General features: G+C 39.3%; 1 protein-coding gene across 1 annotated transcript in view; it reads left to right on the top strand.

Annotated features, from left to right (window-relative positions):
* The window catches only part of LOC143099421 (E3 ubiquitin-protein ligase rnf213-alpha-like), a 351,714-nt gene that overhangs the window by 8,885 nt on the left and 322,248 nt on the right, over positions 1-20,581 (top strand). Inside the window, exons 2-4 of the mRNA XM_076262416.1 lie at positions 368-444; positions 527-598; positions 10,109-10,163. Of these exons, the coding sequence (XP_076118531.1) occupies positions 372-444; positions 527-598; positions 10,109-10,163 (200 nt within the window). The 5' untranslated portion in view covers positions 368-371. The remainder of the gene's footprint in view (positions 1-367; positions 445-526; positions 599-10,108; positions 10,164-20,581) is intronic.

Here is a 20,581-nt window from a genome sequence, read left to right as displayed (position 1 = left end):
CCCTCGTGGGTTTCACTTTGCCTCCTATATCCCAACCGCAAAGAAAATGCCTGACTCGCAACCTAGTCAGCCTTCTCTATTGAAACCATTAACCTAGTGGTGCAAAAACCTTACTTGACACTCAACAAATGTAAAAGGAAACAATGTGTGAATTCTGTGAAAACCTTTACGCTTGTAGGAACATTTGTTCAATTTAAATTCAATGTAAGATTTCTTATTTTTGAAAAGTTAATTTGATAAGATAAGTAGTATCACAGTTAAGAGTTAGGCTATTAGAAAAATAGCCTATGAATGTAATTTTATGTTATTAGGTTTCATTGGTTTGGTCAACACGTTCTATATTCATGTTATTTATTTTCCATTTTAGTAGAATGTGGTGCCCCGAATGCCAAGCAGACTTCGAGGGCTATGCCTGCCCAACCTGTCAGAAAAGGATCCATGCTGGTAAGTAAGGTTAATGATGACAAGTGAGTACTGTACAACGACCACAGCTGTTCACCTCACCATCATCTAACTGCTCTTACAGGGATTATTCAAAGTAACACAATGGAGCCAGCTACCACGACACAAGCTGAAGGCTGGACAGAAGGGGAAGATGGTAAATAAATCTTTGAAATACTGTTGTTCTAAATTTGAATTATGACAGATTTTCACACATTTAAATATAACATGAAAACAACAATCAGGGATATTTTAAGAGGACATTAAGTAAGGGTGAAAAAATGGACATTTTCAGAATGATTTCAGAATTTCAGTCATATGTTTAAGACAACATGTATGGATCTAGCCTGTATTAGGCCTATCTATATTTACAACCTATTATAACCTAAAGCCATGTTGTGAAGCACTTGTAGAAATAAATAATAATAATATATGGAGTCAGATACACTGTAAAAATGACAACTCAAAATTGTTCAACTTAGTAAGTTTTTTGCATTCACTCACTTTCAGAAGTTTATGATGAAAAGTTCATCTTACTTTATAAATTGAGTTGATTTTATTTTGAAGTTGTAGTTGACACCCAGCGCCCCTAGTGGCCAAAGGTCACTAAATTTATTGTGCGTCTTCAGGATGTGGTCCCGAGTTTACGCACCAAGTTTCGTGTCGATACAAGAAAGTAGGGGTGTAACGGTACACAGAAGTCACGGTTCGGTTCATACCTCGGTTCAGACATCACAGTTCGGTACAATGGAGGGAAAAGCAAATAGATAGATAGATAGATAGATAGATAGATACTTTATTGATCCCCAGGGGAAATTCAAGAAAATCAGAAATGCAGAAGGCAATTTTTTTTATTGTGAATGTCTCAGGCTGTAGGGCCTAGTGATAAAATCGCTCCCCTGAGCTAGCTGGAACAGCCTGAAGTGTGCAGATGTAAACAGTAAACAAGTACCCCACATCATCTACAGACTCAATCTGTAACTTGTAAACAAAATAACACAATCAGCTACAGTATAAAACTGAAAATAGGCCTACAGCATCTCTTATTTATGAAAGTGTAAATTACATAGAATAATGATTTTTTTTAAAATCCACTTAGGTGAGACTTTCAACATCCGTGTTTGGTTGTATATGGAAGGGTCAACACAAGTTACCCTAACATAAAGGTGATCACCACACGGTTTACACCTCTTTCCATCATTACAAAATCATTTTAAGCGTTTTGGTTTTGGCCCTATTTGTATGTATATGTATCTAAAGGCTGGTAAGAAATGCAGGGAGACGTTTTTTGTCGAGTGATTGGTAGACCTACATCTGGGTGATGGAGTCGTATGTGCGTTAGCATGTTCAATGTATTTCCACTCACATACCCGACAACTGATGAAACAATGCCGACACAGTCTTATCCACCACTCTCTCTCCTGTACTACTGTAACTGACTGGGAAACCAAAGTTTTCCCAAACTTGCGATCTTAAAGAGACCTCTCTTGTGGGTCGCCACCACTCGCCATACCCATCCTTAGTGCTGCTGCTAGGCCTACTCGACGTCGACCTGACAAAAAACTGTGACCTACGTAGGTGGACCTCGGCTGTCACATAGACAGTAAAAGAAATGGACGAACTGACTCCGTCATTTTCAATGGGAAGGCACCATAGACAGTAAAAAAAGTTTTTTTCAGTTAGCTTCCCATCGTACTGCGCAGACTGGCACTTAACTTCGTGACGTTAGCCATCAAACTAAATCTTGTAACTCATCTGATAGATGGTTCACGCAGAAATTCTTCTCACACTTCCTTCGCCTTCAAAGTCATCAAAGTTAAACATTAATTTATGTATTATTATTATTAATATCATCCTCACAAGTGATATCAAGTCGTGTTCATGTTGAAACTACCAGACATGATCATCTTCAAACACAGTCATGGTAAAACAAAACAAAAAAGTTATAGCCTAATCTTCTTTCAACTTTTCCGACCTACTGTCAATCCATCGAAAACCTCTGTAATGATTAACGTTAGTGCCGTTTTTATTAGGTTTACTTGCCTCTATGTAATGCTTTACCTTAACATACAATGGTATTGTAGGCTACATAGATTTGTTCATGAGTTTCCGTGCTGGCTGGACTTCTTATCCAAACAATATGGTTATCTCCCTACTGTGCGACAGAAAAACGCAGGCATAATTGCGTCAAATTACGTCAAAAGTTAGCTTCCCTACAACCGGACATGCTAACTATTATTCTTACGGGAACCCAATGTTACATACAAGGTCGTTGAGCCTGTTTTGCCTTCTATTGTTTATGTAGCTATACAGAAACTACAATGTCGGCACAGGATATATGTTATATGAAGTTATGGGATTTCAAAAAAATCCTAAATGAATGGGCGTTCTATGGGGTTAGCAGAGAGTTGATAACCACAGCTCCATGGGTGGTTCAACTTCCGGGAATTCATCTGCCCCCTTCACAGAGCTAAAGCGGGACTACAGATTAGGTGTCCCTAATGAACTTGCGTATCGAACAGTAGTTCCGCATTGCATTAATTAATTCAAGCACAAGTTTTATTCATTTTTATACTGTGTATTCTCCGTGTAAATTCATGCACCAAACCGTGACACCCGTACCATTTCGGTTCAATACGAATACATGTACCGTTACACCCCTACAAGAAAGTGTTACAAATTATAGCGCCCCTAGTGGTCAAAGATCACTACATATATTGTGCATCTTCAGGATGTGGTCCCCAGTCCACGACCAAGTTTGGTGTTGATAGGAGAAAGTGGTGCTAATTATAGCGCCCCTAGTGGTCAAAGGTCAATACATTTCTTGTGCATCTTCAGAATGTGGTCCCGAGACCACGTACCAAGTTTGGTGTCGATACAAGAAAGTGTTGAAAATGATAGCGCCCCTAGTGGTCAAAGGTCACTTTATATATTGTGCGTCTCCAGGATGTGGTCCCTAGTTCATGAACCAAGTTTGGTTTCGATACGTGAAAGCATTGCTGAGATATGAGCTAATCTTCTGTTACTCTTGTGCGCCTCTAGTGGTTGAAGGTCACCAAATTTATTGTGTGTCCTCAGGATAAGGTCCCAAGTCCATAATACTAAGTTTGGTTTTGATACGTGAAAGCATTGGTGGAATATGAGCCCACTTTCTGTGATTATAGCGCCACATAGTGGTCTAAGGTCACCAAATTTCTTAAGCCTCCTTCTAACTGGATGTTTAGTCCATGTAACAAGTTTGGTTTCAATAGGTGAAAGTGTTGCTGAGATATGAGCCTACTTCCTATGATTTTAGCGCCACATACTTGGTCTAAGGTCACCAAATTTCTTGAGCCTCTTCCTAATTGGGTCCTGTACCTATGTACTAAGTATGGTGTTGATACGTGAAAGATTTGCCGAGATATGAGTTCACTTCCTGTGTGGCGGATTTGCTGCCAATTTTGATTGGCTGTTACGGACGAACGGTTTTAGTTTTGAAGACAAATAAGGGATAACTTTTTTGAGGCTTAGATGAAGATTATGTGTGACAAGTTTGGTGTCAATTGGAAAAAAATTGTGACCTGTGAAAATTTAGTTTCACTTTCGCTAAAATCCAATATGGTGGAAAATCCAGAATAGCGGAAATTGACGTCATGATGCGTTGAACTCGGCTTGGTCCAAGGATTCCAACGATACCTCATTTTTGACAATCGGGTCAATGGGTCAAAAGTTACGTTCATGAACGCACGTCTAACTTTGCCCTGTTGGTGTCGCTAGAGCACTCGAGGTGCCGGCATGAAACTTGGTGAAATTAATCACGGGGCTGTCCCCATTCAGTGTGCCAAATTGTACAACTTTTTACTTTTACTTTTTGATGGTTCTATGGGCTGCCATAGACTCCTATGGCAGAGGAATAATAAATATAGCTGCAAGCAGCAATGTGGGGGCCTAGCAGAGTGCTAGCAGGAATGGTGTTGCCATGGCATGAGCAAGCAGTCACAGCAAGTTTGATGGCAATTGGATAAAGAATGGCTAAGAAATAAGCTCATTTACTTTGTTACAGTGCCCCTAGAGGCCAAATTACACCAATGTCCTTGTGCATTCTCACAATCAGCTACCATGTCATTCTACCAAGTTTGGACTTCATACACCAGAGTTGCTGAGATGTGAGCTCACTTTCTTTATTACAGCACCCCTAGAGATCAAATGAGACCACTTTCCTTGCATGTCCTCACAATCAGCTACTTTGTCCCTGTATTAAGTTTGGACTTCATACATCAAACCGATGCTGAGATACGAGCTCACTTCCTTTATTACAGCAACCCTAGAGGCCAAAAAGTACCAATTTCCTTGCATGTCCTCACAATCAGCTATTAAGTCCCTGTATCAAGTTTGGATATCATACATCAAAGCGTTGCTGAGATAAGAGCTCATTTCCTGTATTGCAGCGCCCCCTATGCACATTTTTTTTTTGTAGGGTGGTAGGGGAAGAGTCCCGCCCTACTCGCCCTGTGATTGGCCAGCTGAGGCTAGAAGGCTACTACCGCGTCCGTTTCTATGGAGATGGGTAGTAATCAAATCATCATTCTGGTGGTGGACGTTGAGACAATTTTAACGCAACTGATAGTTGAAGTTGTCAAAGACTGTAAAATAGTTTTTTTGTATTAGGGGGGTTTGGGGGGTTACCCCCCAACTTATTTTGTTAAATGCCCTACTGATAGGTGTTCTATATATATATATATCTATGGGTAGTAGTACTGCTATCTAAACTTCGTGAGCCAGAGTCTAACTGACAACTAGCATAACCTGTAGCTAACAAGGATTGCATTGATTAAGGTTAGGGTTGAAGTTGTCAACCAAATACTGTAAAATAGCTTGTTTACAGTCTATGTTGTCAACATGATGAATAAGTGTTACGGTATTTAAGGGGGTTTGGGGGGTTTCCCCCCAACTTATTTGTATAAATTCCCTACTGATATAGCGCTAGCTACTGAGCCAGAACCAAACTGACAACTAGCATAGCAACCTGTAGTGCTAGATAGCAGGGATAGCATTAAGGTAACTAGGTTATCAGGGTAATATAAAATTGAACTGACATAATTTATTAACAGGAGTTTACGACTGTATATTTGCTGCAGGCTTAAAACATGCCATAGTCAGACATTTAGGTGGGATATTTTTTTAATTCCCAATGGCTGATACTAGTGATAGAAGCCCATCAGTTTTGTCTTTTGATTTTTTAACGTTCTCGTCCGATTTAGCCAGAGAGGCAGTCAATCATGCATAACCCCAGCCAATCACAGACAGAGTAGGGCGTATTCTCATGCATATCCCAGCCAATCACAGACAGAGTAGGGCGATATTGGCCAATCACAGACAGTCTTCCGCTACCACCCTACAAAAAAAAAAAATTGCGCCCCCTATAGAGGCCAAATGATGCCAATTTCCTATGATGCCAATTTCCTAGTGTGTCCTCACAATCAGGTAACAAGTCCTTATACCAAGTTGGCATGTGTCGGCCTAACCTAGCGTTCATGGGCTTCGGAAAAACCTTTTTCCCAGTGAAAACATCATAATTTCGCATCATTCACGTCACGTAATGTATGAGTCAGAGGTCGGAAACTGGGGCTAGATTTTGCTAAGAGTTGCCCAGTTAGGGGCTCGTCATCACTTTTGTCGTCACGTTGTAGTTCGTTTGTACTGTAGTCCATGTGGCCTTTCATGTCCAACAGTTTTAATGTGAACTTGGGAATTTGCCGTTTTTGTCACTTGAAAGCTGCATATCTTTCTTTCACAAGCGTCTTACACTATATTTTAAGCAAATACAGTTGTTTATTTAGGATTAGTGAGTGTATGTTTTAACCTTTGTTGTGGCATCCGTGTTTGTCACACATTCCGACGGCAAAGCACATGAACACTTGCTGTCGGAAAAATAAAGTAGCCACGGGGGCGGTCCTTGTCATTCCGAAGTGCCATGAACGCACCATAAGGACCTCTTAAGGTATTAACAGACATCACTAATATGTTTTAATTCCAAACACATGATAGGCGGGTCAACCTAACCTAAAAAAAATTGATACAAAAGATTTTTCAACTGATTATGATACCTTCAGATGTACTTAATAACATATTAAAAATCTATTAAAATCTGACCCCAGTAAAGGGGTCATTTTCAAGATGGTGTCCAAGATGGCCACCAGAAGCTAATTTGGGATATCTGAAGCATTAATCAGCCTAGGAAAGTGTTTTTCGTGTTTAATCAGATTTAGAGGTAACTGATTCATATATGTCACACTAAAGTATCAGTTCATAATTTTCAAAGACTTAGAATTTTCAAGATGGCGTCCAAGATGGCCACCAGAAGCTAATTTTGGCTATATCTGACACATTATTCAGCTTAGGAAAGTGTTTTTTGTGTTTAATCAGATTTAGAGGTCACTGATTCATATACGTCAGACTAAAGTATCAGTTCATCATTTTCAAAGACTTGTCATTTTCAAGATGGCATCCAAGATGGCCACCAGAAGCTAATTTTGGCTATGAAGCATTATTCAGCCTAGGAAAGTGTTTTTCATGTTTAATCAGATTTAGCGGTCACTGAGTCATATATGTCACACTAAAGTATCAGATCATCATTTTCAAAGACTTAGAATTTTCAAGATGGCGTCCAAGATGGCCACCGGCCATCTTATTTGTATAAATTCCCTACTGATATAGTGCTAGCTACTGAGCCAGAACCAAACTGACAACTAGCATAGCAACCTGTCTATGAAGCATTATTCAGCCTAGGAAAGTGTTTTTCATGTTTAATCAGATTTAGCGGTCACTGAGTCATATATGTCACACTAAAGTATCAGATCATCATTTTCAAAGACTTAGAATTTTCAAGATGGCGTCCAAGATGGCCACCGGCCATCTTATTTGTATAAATTCCCTACTGATATAGCGCTAGCTACTGAGCCAGAACCAAACTGACAACTAGCATAGCAACCTGTCTATGAAGCATTATTCAGCCTAGGAAAGTGTTTTTCATGTTTAATCAGATTTAGCGGTCACTGAGTCATATATGTCACACTAAAGTATCAGATCATCATTTTCAAAGACTTAGAATTTTCAAGATGGCGTCCAAGATGGCCACCGGCCATCTTATTTGTATAAATTCCCTACTGATATAGCGCTAGCTACTGAGCCAGAACCAAACTGACATCGGAAGCTAATTTTGGCTATATCTGACGCATTATTCAGCCTAGGAAAGTTTTTTTTTTTTATCAGATTAAGAGGTCACTGATGACTCTTCATCACCTATTTTAGTGTTCTTATAGTAGGACCTGAGGATGCATGATGTTTTCTCTCTCAGTGTCACCATGCCTTCAAAACCTTTCCCTTCTGTGAAACATGTCATTCCCGTACAGCTCCCTCAGTTTAGCTTTCAGATACTGATTACCGAATGGAATGGAATCAACCTCAATCAAATACTCTTTCATGTTAGATCCAAGTACAGAGACAGTCAACTGTTCTTAATTGTGTGCATTTCTCCAAGACACTCCGCTGTTCGTGTAGAAGATATGGATTACCTTGCACTGCTGCCTGTGGAACGTGTCAAAATGAACAATGTGACAATCCACACAAGTTCCTTTCAGAGGAGTCAGAGGATGATGAATAATGATATAATAATTATTTCTGATCTACTTATGCATATCGTTTAAGATTCAGTTTAATTAGCTCCCCCCTAATGATAGATGCCAACAATTATTGATCTACACAAATATACAATGCATGCCTACAGTACATGGGTCATGGTTCATTAAAGTCATAAAACAGCCACTTACTCGCAAACTCTACTCTACATATTGTAAAAGCATATACCCTGTACATGAAATATAACATTAATCAACCAAATAACATTTCCATCTTCCTCCACACCAAGCATAATACATACTCTATTCTGTATAGGCGAATCTAGTGTAAAGGGGATATATGTTGGCATGTACAGTCCAGGGAAAACAAATTAAACACCCTAAAATATATATTTTCTGAAAGCATATAATCTATAGATAAGATATAAAACCATTTAAAACATGTCCCATCTTCCTCCATGAATGCACAATACATTGCCCTCTATTCTGTATAGGCGAATCTAGTGTAAAGCGGATACATGTTGGCCTCTTTTGTCCAGGGAAAACAGATTAAACATCCTAAACTATATATTTTCTGAAAGCATTTAACCTGCAGATGAGATATAACACCAGTTAAGACATGTCCCATCTTCCTCCATGCCATGAACAATACATTGCCCTCTATTCTGTATTGGTGAATCTAGTTTAAAGCAGATACATTTTGGCATGTACAGTCCAGGGAAAACAAATCAAACACCCTAAACTACATATTTTCTGAAAGCATATAACCTGCAGATGAGATATAACACCAGTTAAGACATGTCCCATCTTCCTCCATGCAATGAACAATGCATTGCCCTCTATTATGTATAGGCGAATCTAGTGTAGGGGATACGTTTTAGCCTATATTGTCCAGGCAAAACAGATTAAACACCCCAAACAATATATTTTCTAAAAGCATATAACCTCTAGATGAGAACACCAGTTAAGACGTGTCTTATCTTCCTCCATGCCATGGAGATGGTTAATAATCCTGTATTGCATTTGTTCTGTATTAAAACACATTGATTTTAATTTATGGCTTAAAAAGGTAGAGCATTGAAACATTTTCAATTGTAACATTTAAAATCCTATTCTTGTTTAATTTGACCATCATTTGATATCAATTTCACCCCTGTAGGCTGAATAGTAATTGAGATATAGCCATTCTAACCTGTTGACAGCCATTTTGGCGGCCATTTTGAAAATGACCCCTTTCCCAAGGTCAGATTTTACTAGATTTTTAGTATGTTATTTAGCATGTCCAACAGTACCAGAATCCATAAAAAAACCTTTTGTATCAATTTTTTTGACAATGAACCCTATATTGACCCGCCTATGACCCGTTACAGGCTAAAACGTAATTTTGGTAATTATAGCGCCACCTATTGGTCAAAAGTCATCACATTTATTGAGCATCCTCCTAATTGGGTCCTGAGACCATGTACTGTGTTTGGTGTTGATACGCCAAAGCCTTGCTGAGATATCACTTTGCTTCCTGTTTGGCGGCTTCGTCTGATCGAGCCTTAATCCATGACGTGTTTCAGGTTGGAAAAATTACACCGAGAGCGTAGAAGTTTTGAAAGCGAGAGCGAGCAGAAGACAGAGTCGTGAGCGGCCCGATGCGAACGTCATTTCTGTGCTCTCAATCATAATTGTTACAGTTGTGATAACAGTTTTATTCACCACAAGCTTATGTTTCACCCCTCAGTTTCTGTATTTACGTTCTCGATTCCTGAATCTGCGCTTGTTTTCATTATTTATGCGCTCACATAATAAAGGCAGCTATCTGACTCCATAATAATAATAACAATAACATTAATGAATAAACTGTGGTCTTATTTACTGTTTTCACAGCATAGTATCACTCAGACAAAATCTGTTGTTTCTAATGAAAATATAAAAGTGAGAAAATCACTTTACAGTTAAAAACTGTGGTTTGATATCACTTACACATTCTTATTACATAACACATGGGTTTTATTGTGCAAAGATAATGATTAAATAATGTAACATTTTTTTTCTTGGAACAGCAGCAACATGTTTTGACAATGACAGTCTGCCAGTAGAAAATGAACATTTTTCCAGGTAAATTAATTTAGATATATTATACAAATTATTATGTTACATTTATTATTATTTCTTTATTATTATTTGTTACAATTTATTGTATTACAAATATTACAGTACTTAAAGAAGTCAGATGTCCAAAATCAAACTTGTACCATGTCTGTAACAAACTTGTACATGTCTGTTTTTGTTTTTGTGTTGTTTACTTATGAATATGAATTATTGATACAGTATTTCTGAAAATGTATTCAACAATATGTATTCCCATGTGTATACTTGGCTGAAAAAGTGAAATTACACTAAAAAGTACATATGGAGGCTTGTCCATTGAGAAAATGTAGGGCCATCCTCAAACATTCAAACCAAATTTAAATGAATAGCCCTACTGTACATAACTTTACAAACTCACATATTAAAATACAAGGTAACAATGAATGATTGCCCTCCCCAAGCCCCTCATTGATGCCTTAAACGCTCTGCAGCGGCTTGGGACTCACATTTCATTTAATTGTAGTAACAGAAGATAAACCTCCCAATGGGCAGGTCTAGCCAGAGGCTCTGAGTACCGCACTTACACAAGGATTAAAGTTCTCCGTCGTAGGACGGATTTCCGTCAATTTGATTTTAGAAATGTCATATTTGAGATCGATGCAGATCCGATGAGAAAAAAAAATAGGAGGGGGGGGGGGACTGTCACCTTTGCTTTTCCTTTTTTAAGGCAACTACAAATATTAGGTAAATGTTTAAAGACCGAATAGTGTTCTTGAGAACGTTCTGTGTCTCAATCAGTGACCGCTCAAGAAGATAGCCTACGTCAGCCATGAGTTTCGCTTTGTTTATGTTGTAGCTACACACTTGTCTCAAGCGTTTGCTTAAAAAAAAAGAACACGTATGGAGGACTATAACGGTCTAAAAGTTGGATTATAGTGACACAATCGAGACAGCTGATGAGGTTGGCCAATCCGTTTAACTTTTTTGGATATGAGAAGCGTAGGCTGTGTTCTTTCCGTGCATCAATGTAGACAATTTCTTACTATCGCGAACTCTTGTCAGGGGAGGTCATTCATTTTGGATGTCACCTATGACTTGAACAGATAGCCTGCTATGCCACCCGTAGGCTACTATTATTGTTACAGTTTTTAATCAATGCAACTAACATTATGTGTAAAGCGACGCAATATAAACCGTAGCCTATGCAATTTATTATCCCGTCTGTTATGACAACAATGTTTTTCACAATTTGCGACGGAAGGTTTTGACTGGGCGTGTCAACATAAAATAATAATAATATTGTCATCATCGCGAACTGTCGAGTAAGGGGGTCAGTCGTGTTTGTGACGCACAGACAGCCTTAGCCTATTTTGCTTAGGCCTCACTTTTAACGACAGTAGGTTGTCAGTGTATGTTGACAAAAAATAACCATGCAATTAAAATAGTCAACTTAAAACTTTTCTATAAAATATTATTAATTTATAGCACAAAACCATAACCAGTAGGCCTACCAGAACCTGGCATATTAGCGTCATGATTTGTGTGCGTCTATTTGGCAAGGCCACTAGCTGTCATGGATGCGTTGTTGCTAAAGGAAGGCAGGTGTCAAAAGTTAAAAAATAAATGGAGATGGGCAGCTGTTGGAAACTGAGGAGAACTAACAAGCCATGGTGTAAAGAAATTAAAGTGCCAGGGGTTTGCTTTTGCGCGGTTCGCTGCAAGACAATTGTTTATGGATGCAATAGGAAAACGTTTTAGCACGCCACCAATCAGAAGACCGCCATAAGGTTAACATTCGTGCACTTCAGGACATCTTCCCTACCTGGTGCAACTAGCCACCACGACAGAGGTAGGCTAAGTTTATCTATGGCTGACCGTTTTTACTTTTAGAAAGTAGGCTACGCATGTTCTTTCATAGCGCAACACGACCTGTCCTTCACCATATCGCAACCTCTTGTCAACCTTATATAATCTGCTGTTAAAATAATTCAGTGGAAATGCATGGATTCCAGTTTCTTCCAGTAGCAGCAACTGGAATCCATGCATTTCCACGGAATTATTTTTGGAATCTGATCCCTTATCATACCTGTTCATTCTTACTCGTCGCTCTACTTATCGTGACTAAATTCAAGATGGCTGCAAACGCTAAACTTCGTGAAGATACTGTCTGTATAAATCGTCTTGTAAGTAAACTACCAGTGCTTTTTAAAAGTTCTCAATGTCTCGTTTTAAATGTCAGGGACTTCGGTAGTCTACCAATGAAGTGTGGAGATACATTGAGCCTCGTAAGTGGTGTAAAACAGTGATTTATTTGCATGGCTAGCCCGATGCCGAAGCACCACAACTGAAAAAGCTGTTGGTAGCATCGGCTAACTAGCGCCAGATTTTGGAGTGCAGGGGACAAGCCGAGATGGGCTATGAGACATACGTTCACACTCGGTATCATGTTTCAACACACTTTAGGTCAATATCACACCGGAATTCTCCTTTAAAGCCTTTCTACAATATTGCTGCAGTAGAAAAGAACAGCAATGGCTAATCAGCAATGGTCAGGGATGGTACTAAAATATATTTTTGTTCATCAGGAAAACTCAATCTCAATCAAGAACACTCTCAATTCGCCTTATTCACATGGTGGCCATTGGTGGCTAAAACGAGGCTATAGGGTACACAAACCATAGGATTGTTATGTTCTATGCATTCACCTGTAGGTGGCATTAATTATATAGTAAGTGTACCCTGTAGCCTCGTTTTGGTTTAAACCAGGGGTTCTCAAAGTTTTGATTGGTGAGGGCCAATTCAGGAACCCAACATTGAACTGAGGGCCGCCAAAGGGGCGGGAGGAGAAAAAGAAAAAAATAAACTGGAAAAAAAAATCCCATTTGTAATCATTTTAATGACCAGTTTGCATCTCTACAGTTTATATTTATTGCATTAAACACATTTTAATTCATACTGTAACTGAGGCTAAACCTGGCAAAACTTGTGAAAAACTTGCAATGCACACACAATCCCTGCGGTTCTCTACCCTCAACAGACAAATTTGGGATATAACAGTTCAGGTTGCAGTCCATTTCAAGTACAGATCATTTCAAGATCCATTCTTTTCAAAGCACACAGTACATTTGTACATTTTTAACAGTTTTACAGATGTTATCAGATGTTATCGCGGGCCGCCAGAAATGTTTCCGCGGGCCGCCATTGGCCCCCGGGCCGCACTTTGAGAACCTATGGTTTAAAAAATGGCCGCCGTGTGAATAAGGCGAATACTCCCTTTACTTTGCTGTTTGCATCTTTTTGTACATTAAAAACCAATAGGTCGCGACCGCAAAAGGGGTGCTATCTCTATAGGTAGATATGAACAACGTATGACTTATGGCCTGAAAAAAGTTCAGTCAAACTATTTTTTTTCACTTTAATCCCTGCTTACATCAATAGACCTCTGAAGTTCGCCTACAAAAAAGAACCAAAACGGCCATCTTTGCCCATATAAGGAGATCCGGTTGTTAATTGAAGCTAACTACCTATAGCAAGTTGCATTGCAAGTTAGCTCTGGGGTAGCAAAAATCTAAGCGTGCCGCCTTCACGTACCGGAGATCACAGTATCCACTCGAAGGCAGAGGACAAAAGTGTGTTCAGGAAAACGTCTGCATTTCAGACTTTTTCATCCCGGATCCCAGATATCGGATGTCAAAGATGGCAGCTTTTTTGTAGACTAACTTCAGAGGTCTATGAACCTTCCGGGAAAAAATATAGTAATAGAATACGTAAGGTATAATGGACGACACGGTGGTCTGTTCACAGAAATTAATGCACGGTCGAGGTTGTAAAACGACCCCGATGCGAAGCGGAGGGCCATTTAAACCTCGTAAGTGCATTCATTTCTGTGAACAGACCACCATGGAGTCCATTATCCCACTTATTCCACTGTTGCCCCTTGCGTTGTGTTCATTTCCTGTTACAATTTAACCGTTTTAATCGCTTAAACTGTCTTGTTTGTAGAACTACTTTCTTCCGACACATATCAACTAATTTCTCAACTTGCAGGACAAACTGCCTTTACTAGTTCTAAATGGATGGTTGCTACGGCTAAAGGCCAGTCGTTAGTTCTATCTCTTCCATTGTCAAACGGGCGTATCCCAAGATTCATTTAGTGTTGAGATGTTGTTCATTGAGTGAGATACAGTAAGATCCAAATAGCGGGGATAGCCAGAACAGATGAAACACGTTTTAATTAAACTTAATTTACAAAGAGATCGAATCACACTGCAAGCTCATATTTTGTCACTAGCAAATAGCCTATATCGGTCCTTTGTCAAATACATGATCAGCCCTGACCAAAACCGTTCAGTAATTATTTATGCAAAAGTGGAACGTGCTAATGTTTCATTCTCCCTCCTTTTCGGCACGAATGAAACAGCATGAGAGAGCATGAACCATATAGTTTCCCCCGTATTGTATTTGGCAAATTTGACAACAGTCTACATTTCAAATCATTGCCTACTTCCAGGCGCGCGGGAACATATTTTTGACCAGGGGTGCTGAATAACAAAATAATCATGGATGTCCGGCGATTTCTCCCCCAGCATATGATTTTAATTTAGACAGCTAAATACGCCATTTCTGTGCTGTGTATGAATAGGTCTAAGAGTGAGAAGTTTTATAATGCCCTGGGCAGCCACATTCCACTGCAACTATGCGCAGCACTTGCCACTCCGACTCATCAATAAAAACTGTGCGCGCACACACCAGTCCCATAGAAGCGCACTTGACTTTACATCATTAACCTATTTCAGTATATAGCCAGAGACTGTCCGTAGACGGGCTCTGATATAGCCTAGTCTAAGGTAAATTCCTTTTCTGACTTGTTTATCTTTATCACCATGGCATTTAGAATAAAGAATAACCTTCGCGAACCCTTCTGGTTTTGTTGCCAGCATAAAAACAAGCTGACCATCGGCCTATCCGCACATTTTAAACACAAGGGATGAATTGGACGATGACGAAGTCGGACATATAGGCATAGTTCATATTGAAAAAAAGTTATACAATTTGGAACTCTAGCTTTTCCCCACCGCAGTCTTTTAATGCCATCTAATCATAACGTGCGCAGTCTGCTCCATACTTAAGCCCAAATCACACCCAAGATTCGCGACGAGATGAGCTGCAACATTCTATTAACCAGCAACTTGATGCAACATTTTAAAACCTTGCAACTGTGACCAGACAGGTGAATGCTTTGCGACGACTTGCAACGACGTGCAACATCTAATTCACACCGCTGTAACCTCCTTTCTGTAACGGTTTCGTGTCATTGCGAATCTTTGGTGTGAATTGGGCTTTAAACAGACGATCTGACGGGTTTTAGAAGATTAAATACAACCTGAAACTAAAAAAACAGACCAGGCCTCTACTGGAGACTGGCCTTTAACCCAAACCTGTAGCCACGCCAGGCGTTTAAAAGAGTCGGGCGTCTCTTTGGGACTCGGCTATTATTTGAAGTTTTACGGTAGTTAAATTTGTGTATAGTTAAATCCAGTTTTCTACCTCTATTTCCATAATAGGCTTATAGAAAGACCAAGTCGGGAAAGTGCTTCAGAGAAAACGTGTTTATTGAAATAATGAACATTCTACATTCTACTGTCTACATTTGAAGCACGTTTGATTCCTGGGAAGATCTGCGTGTTGTGCGGAGGAATTGGTTGATCTTGTTGATGCAGTCCTTCATGTCACTCCTCCCCATAGCAGGAAACTTTCGTTGCCGCCTATGTCTCCAATGGATAAAATGGCAAAATTCTCTGAAACACTTTGCTGACTTTATATTTCTCTATTATATTTTAGGCTATCTATATCGTAGTAATATAGTCTATAGTTGTAATGGGCATGAATAAATGGATTGACAATTCCTTCGCTGTTTTCTCGGTTTGTGCCAGATTTGAGCTCACATTTTTCTGTACGGAGCTCCAGGATCGGCCACTCCTTTACTGTTCTCTCGGTTTGTGCTCGCATGCATTTTTCCAACACTTCCCCCACCCCCTTCTTTCACAAGCAGTGCAGCTTTCTGAAGCGGTGCTTTCTGAAGCTAATGTAACAATACCACCAATATTGTTGTGTAGCAATAAAAGTATCCAGGGTTTGCACAAGTAGCCTAAATATATAAATAAATTAAGGACATAAAATCCTAAACATGAAAAAGCTTAACGTAGCTTAAAGGCCGTGTTGCAGGGTTCATTTTCCAACAAATTTGCACAATTTGCTTGTTGGTAATAAACATTTAACCCTTAGAACCCGATTGACGCAAAGTGCGTCAAAAAACACACCCTTTCTTCTCTGTTACATTGCTCCGGAAAGGTTCATCGCAGCGAATGAAATCTTTATTGCACGACAGAGCAGAAGTGGGGCTTTCCAACGAGACTACACACTTGTCTGTACGATCAAGTATGAAAATTAAAAAAAATCATGAAATTAAATCAAATTGCATCATATTTACAGTCTATACTTCTCTGCGTTCACCTGCACACACATTACTCTAGTTTGAATAACTCGCTAACCCGTAATCGCATCGATATGGCAAGCATATCAGATGAAAGAGGGGGCACAGGGCTATCCATTGGTACCATGTTTATCGATCCTTCTGGCTTATAAAACCAGACGAAGTGACTGCAAAATAATAACGTCATGTACACAAACCAACGCTGCACACTCATTACTCTCGTTTGAATTACTCGCGGACCCGTGATCGCATAGATATGCCACGCATGTCAGATGAAAGAGGAGACTCAGAGCTATCATTTGATACCAAGTACATCCTTCTGGGTTATAAAACAGACTAAGTGACAGCAAAATAATAACTTCATATAGCTGGACTTACCCCACGTTTTTGTCTGTTCTTGTGGCAAAGCATGTTTATAATCCAATGCTATCATGTGTTTCTCTATGGCAAAGCATGTTCATATTCCGGTTTTGAGATCCTAGCAAATTCCTGCATGGCATCCAATTCAAGGCTCACATTGCATCCCAATTTGTTCAACAAATAAACACCTTTTTTGCCTTTACTTTGTTCATGGCAATGCAGTAAAAAGTTGAGAATTATTATGACTGCATACACACAGGCACGCAGGCTAACACGCAACCTCGGGTGAAGTCAGGTCAGATCAGTTCGTGTCACCAATATGGAGCGCAGAAAGGTCATTTTTCATCACTAAATAAAAAATGCCATTTATTTCCGTATATCACACAGCAATATTTCTGTAAATTGCTCAGCCCCAGAGTATCCCTCCAACATGGCAATTATATTGCCCGATTCAGGACAGTCTGCCCTACACACACATGAAATGCATGTAGAGCTGTGAGCTTGCTGTGGTGAGATACATATATAATTTACATATATAACATTATAATACACTTTTTATATTTTAATTCTTTAAAAATCAAAATAAAATCAATGCTAGTATTAATACATGAAATGATGAATAGCCTAGACTCTCCTGAAAAAAACAATATATAATATATGTGTGTGGCACTTACAATGACCAGAATAAATCCTTATGAATAAAGGTAGTGAAAATGCCCTAAAAACAGCTTAGGGTTCTAAGGGTTAAACTGTTATCCATTGTATTTGATGTTGTTGGTTATCACAAAACGGAATATAATACGAAAAAGCAGGTACTATTTCACAGCGTTTGAAGTGATTCTCCATTCCCCCACAATGCATTGCATTACGTCACCTTGGGGAGGCTACAGACCAAAGCCCACCTTGAGACCCTTGAGAGTAACGAGAGAGGAGTAAAGAGAGACGAGTAAGGGATTGTTCAGCAGTAGATAGCGCAGATTATAGATAAATAGATAGGCTATAGATAGCCTAGATATGTATATAGACAGGTAGATAGCTAGATAGATCATGACATATGCTGGTCACGGGGGGAGCTCCTCGACCAGCGGCCAAAATGCACTCGCTTCCCTAGTTACTGCAGCTCTCCACCACAGTTTCCATCGGGAAGGCACAGCCCACACAAGCACCTGCAAAACTGCGACTTGCCCATATTTTCTCCCTCTTTGGTAAGCCGTACCCTGACGATGTCAATGGCAATCAATCACGAACAGTAGTTATCGAAAATATTCATGCTGAAGACACGACCAGCCTAATCGGCGGCGGCTAGTAGCTAAGTTTGCAACAACAGGGCTGGCTCACAGGTGGGACTAAAAAGTTAGCCCATAGCTAGCTATCATGATGCTTTATATTCTGATCTTCTGACTAAGTTTGCCCGGTAGCCTACTTATCTGAACTAACTAACTATCTTGAATTTCCCCTTGAGGATCAATCAAGTATCTATCTATCTGTCTATCTATCTAACGACATGATCACTATCATTACATATAAAGAAAATGTTGACTTTCACTCGGTGCTGTTCACTGACAGTAACAAAAAAAGTGTCGTAACGTTATAAGCATAATGCATTGAACTGAATAGGTGCATTATGTAGCCTCATAACAAGGCCTCTCAAATTCAGAAAATTGCATTAAACTAAAATCGGAAGACATTGTTATCTTTGTTAGACCATAGGGTCGTTGTCATATAAATGCTGTAATGAAATTCGAAGTGTAAATATACAAACTTTATGTTGAAAGTGTAACCTCGACCGTTTCCCATAGGAATGAATGTAAAACATACCCTCCAAAACGAGACCTCCCGAAATTCAGAAAAAATTACTAAATTGATATCAGGCACCGTTATTACCATTGGTAGATCATAGGGTAGCTGTGATATAAATGCTGTGACGAAATTCGAAGTGTAAATAAACAAACTTTATGTTGAAAGTGTAACCGCGATGTCCATTGAAATGCATTGAAATGAATGAAGCGCAGATCATGTAGTTAGGCGGGTCAATATATGAAAAAAACACCTAAGTTCAAAAAAATTGATACAAAAGGTTTTTCAACTGATTATGATACCTTTAGATGTACTTAATAACATATTAAAAATCTAGTAAAATCTGACCCCACTAAAGGGGTCATTTTCAAGATGGCGTCCAAGATGGCCACCAGAAGCTAATTTGGGATATCTAAGAGTACATTTACACGAAGCAGGGTATTTTCCTAAACGAATATCTGGCCATCTACGTTTGCAAATAAAACTGCATGTACACGAGACCGTTTTTAAAAAAAATGTGTTTTCACGAACCCGTGTACATACATGCTGTCATGAGCACACCAAACCACAGTGGCAGTCTAACGATAGCCTCAAGCTCACATTAACCAATCAGAACCCTGAAAAGTCGCACGTGAGAACATGTAAATGTAAACATTGGTCGCACATTTGGTGTACTTCTGTTGCATACTGTGACGTTGGCTGCCCAAAACTCCGTTTACCACAGTTTAGAACCAAACGCATAAACAGAGTTTTCCCAAAAAAACACTTTGGCCGGAGTTTTTTTGGATAACCGTTTTACGGGGCGAATTCTCCGTTTGCGTCTAAATGAAAGGCTCAAACGTAGGGAAATGTCTTCGTTTATAAAAATACACATGCTCGTGTAAACGGGGTCTGAAGCATTAATCAGCCTAGGAAAGTGTTTTTCGTGTTTAATCAGATGATTTAATCACTGATTCATATATGTCACACTAAAGTATCAGTTCATAATTTTCAAAGACTTGTCATTTTCAAGATGTCGTCCAAGATGGCCACCAGAAGCTAATTTTGGCTATATCTGACGCATTATTCAGCCTAGGAAAGTGTTTTTCGTGTTTAATCCGATTTAGAGGTCACTGATTCATATACGTCAGACTAAAGTATCAGTTCATCATTTTCTAAGACTTGTCATTTTCAAGATGGCATCCAAGATGGCCACCAGAAGCTAATTTTGACTATGAAGCATTATTCAGCTTAGGAAAGTGTTTTTCATGTTTAATCAGATTTAGCGGTCACTGAATCATATATGTCACACTAAAGTATCAGATCATCATTTTCAAAGACTTAGAATTTTCAAGATGGCGTCCAAGATGGCCACCGGAAGCTAATTTTGGCTATATCTGACGCATTATTCAGCCTAGGAAAGTGTTTTTCATGTTTTATCAGATTAAGAGGTCACTGATGACTCTTCATCTCCACCTTTTTTAGTGTTCTTATAGTAGGACCTGAGGATGCATGATGTTTTCTCTCTCAGTGTCACCATGCCTTCAAAACCTTTCCCTTCTGTGAAACATATGTCATTCCCATACCGCTCCCTCAGTTTAGCTTTCAGATACTGATTACCGAATGGAATGGAATCAACCTCAATCAAATACTCTTTCATGTTAGATCCAGGTACAGAGACAGTCAACTGTTCTTAATTGTGTGCATTTCTGCAAGACACTCCGCTGTTTGTGTAGAAGATATGGATTACCTTGCACTGCTGCCTGTGGAACGTGTCAAAATGAACAATGTGACAATCCACACAAGTTCCTTTCAG

This window comes from Alosa pseudoharengus, unplaced genomic scaffold (assembly GCF_046254945.1).
Source record: "Alosa pseudoharengus isolate Yale_2024_CS ecotype anadromous, Long Island Sound unplaced genomic scaffold, YU_APseudo_1.1 YU_APseudo_1.1_scf_28, whole genome shotgun sequence".
Classification (NCBI taxonomy): Eukaryota; Metazoa; Chordata; class Actinopteri; order Clupeiformes; family Clupeidae; genus Alosa; species Alosa pseudoharengus.
The sequence above is the reverse complement of the archived record's forward strand: the minus strand, read 5'-3'. Positions and strand labels throughout refer to the sequence as shown.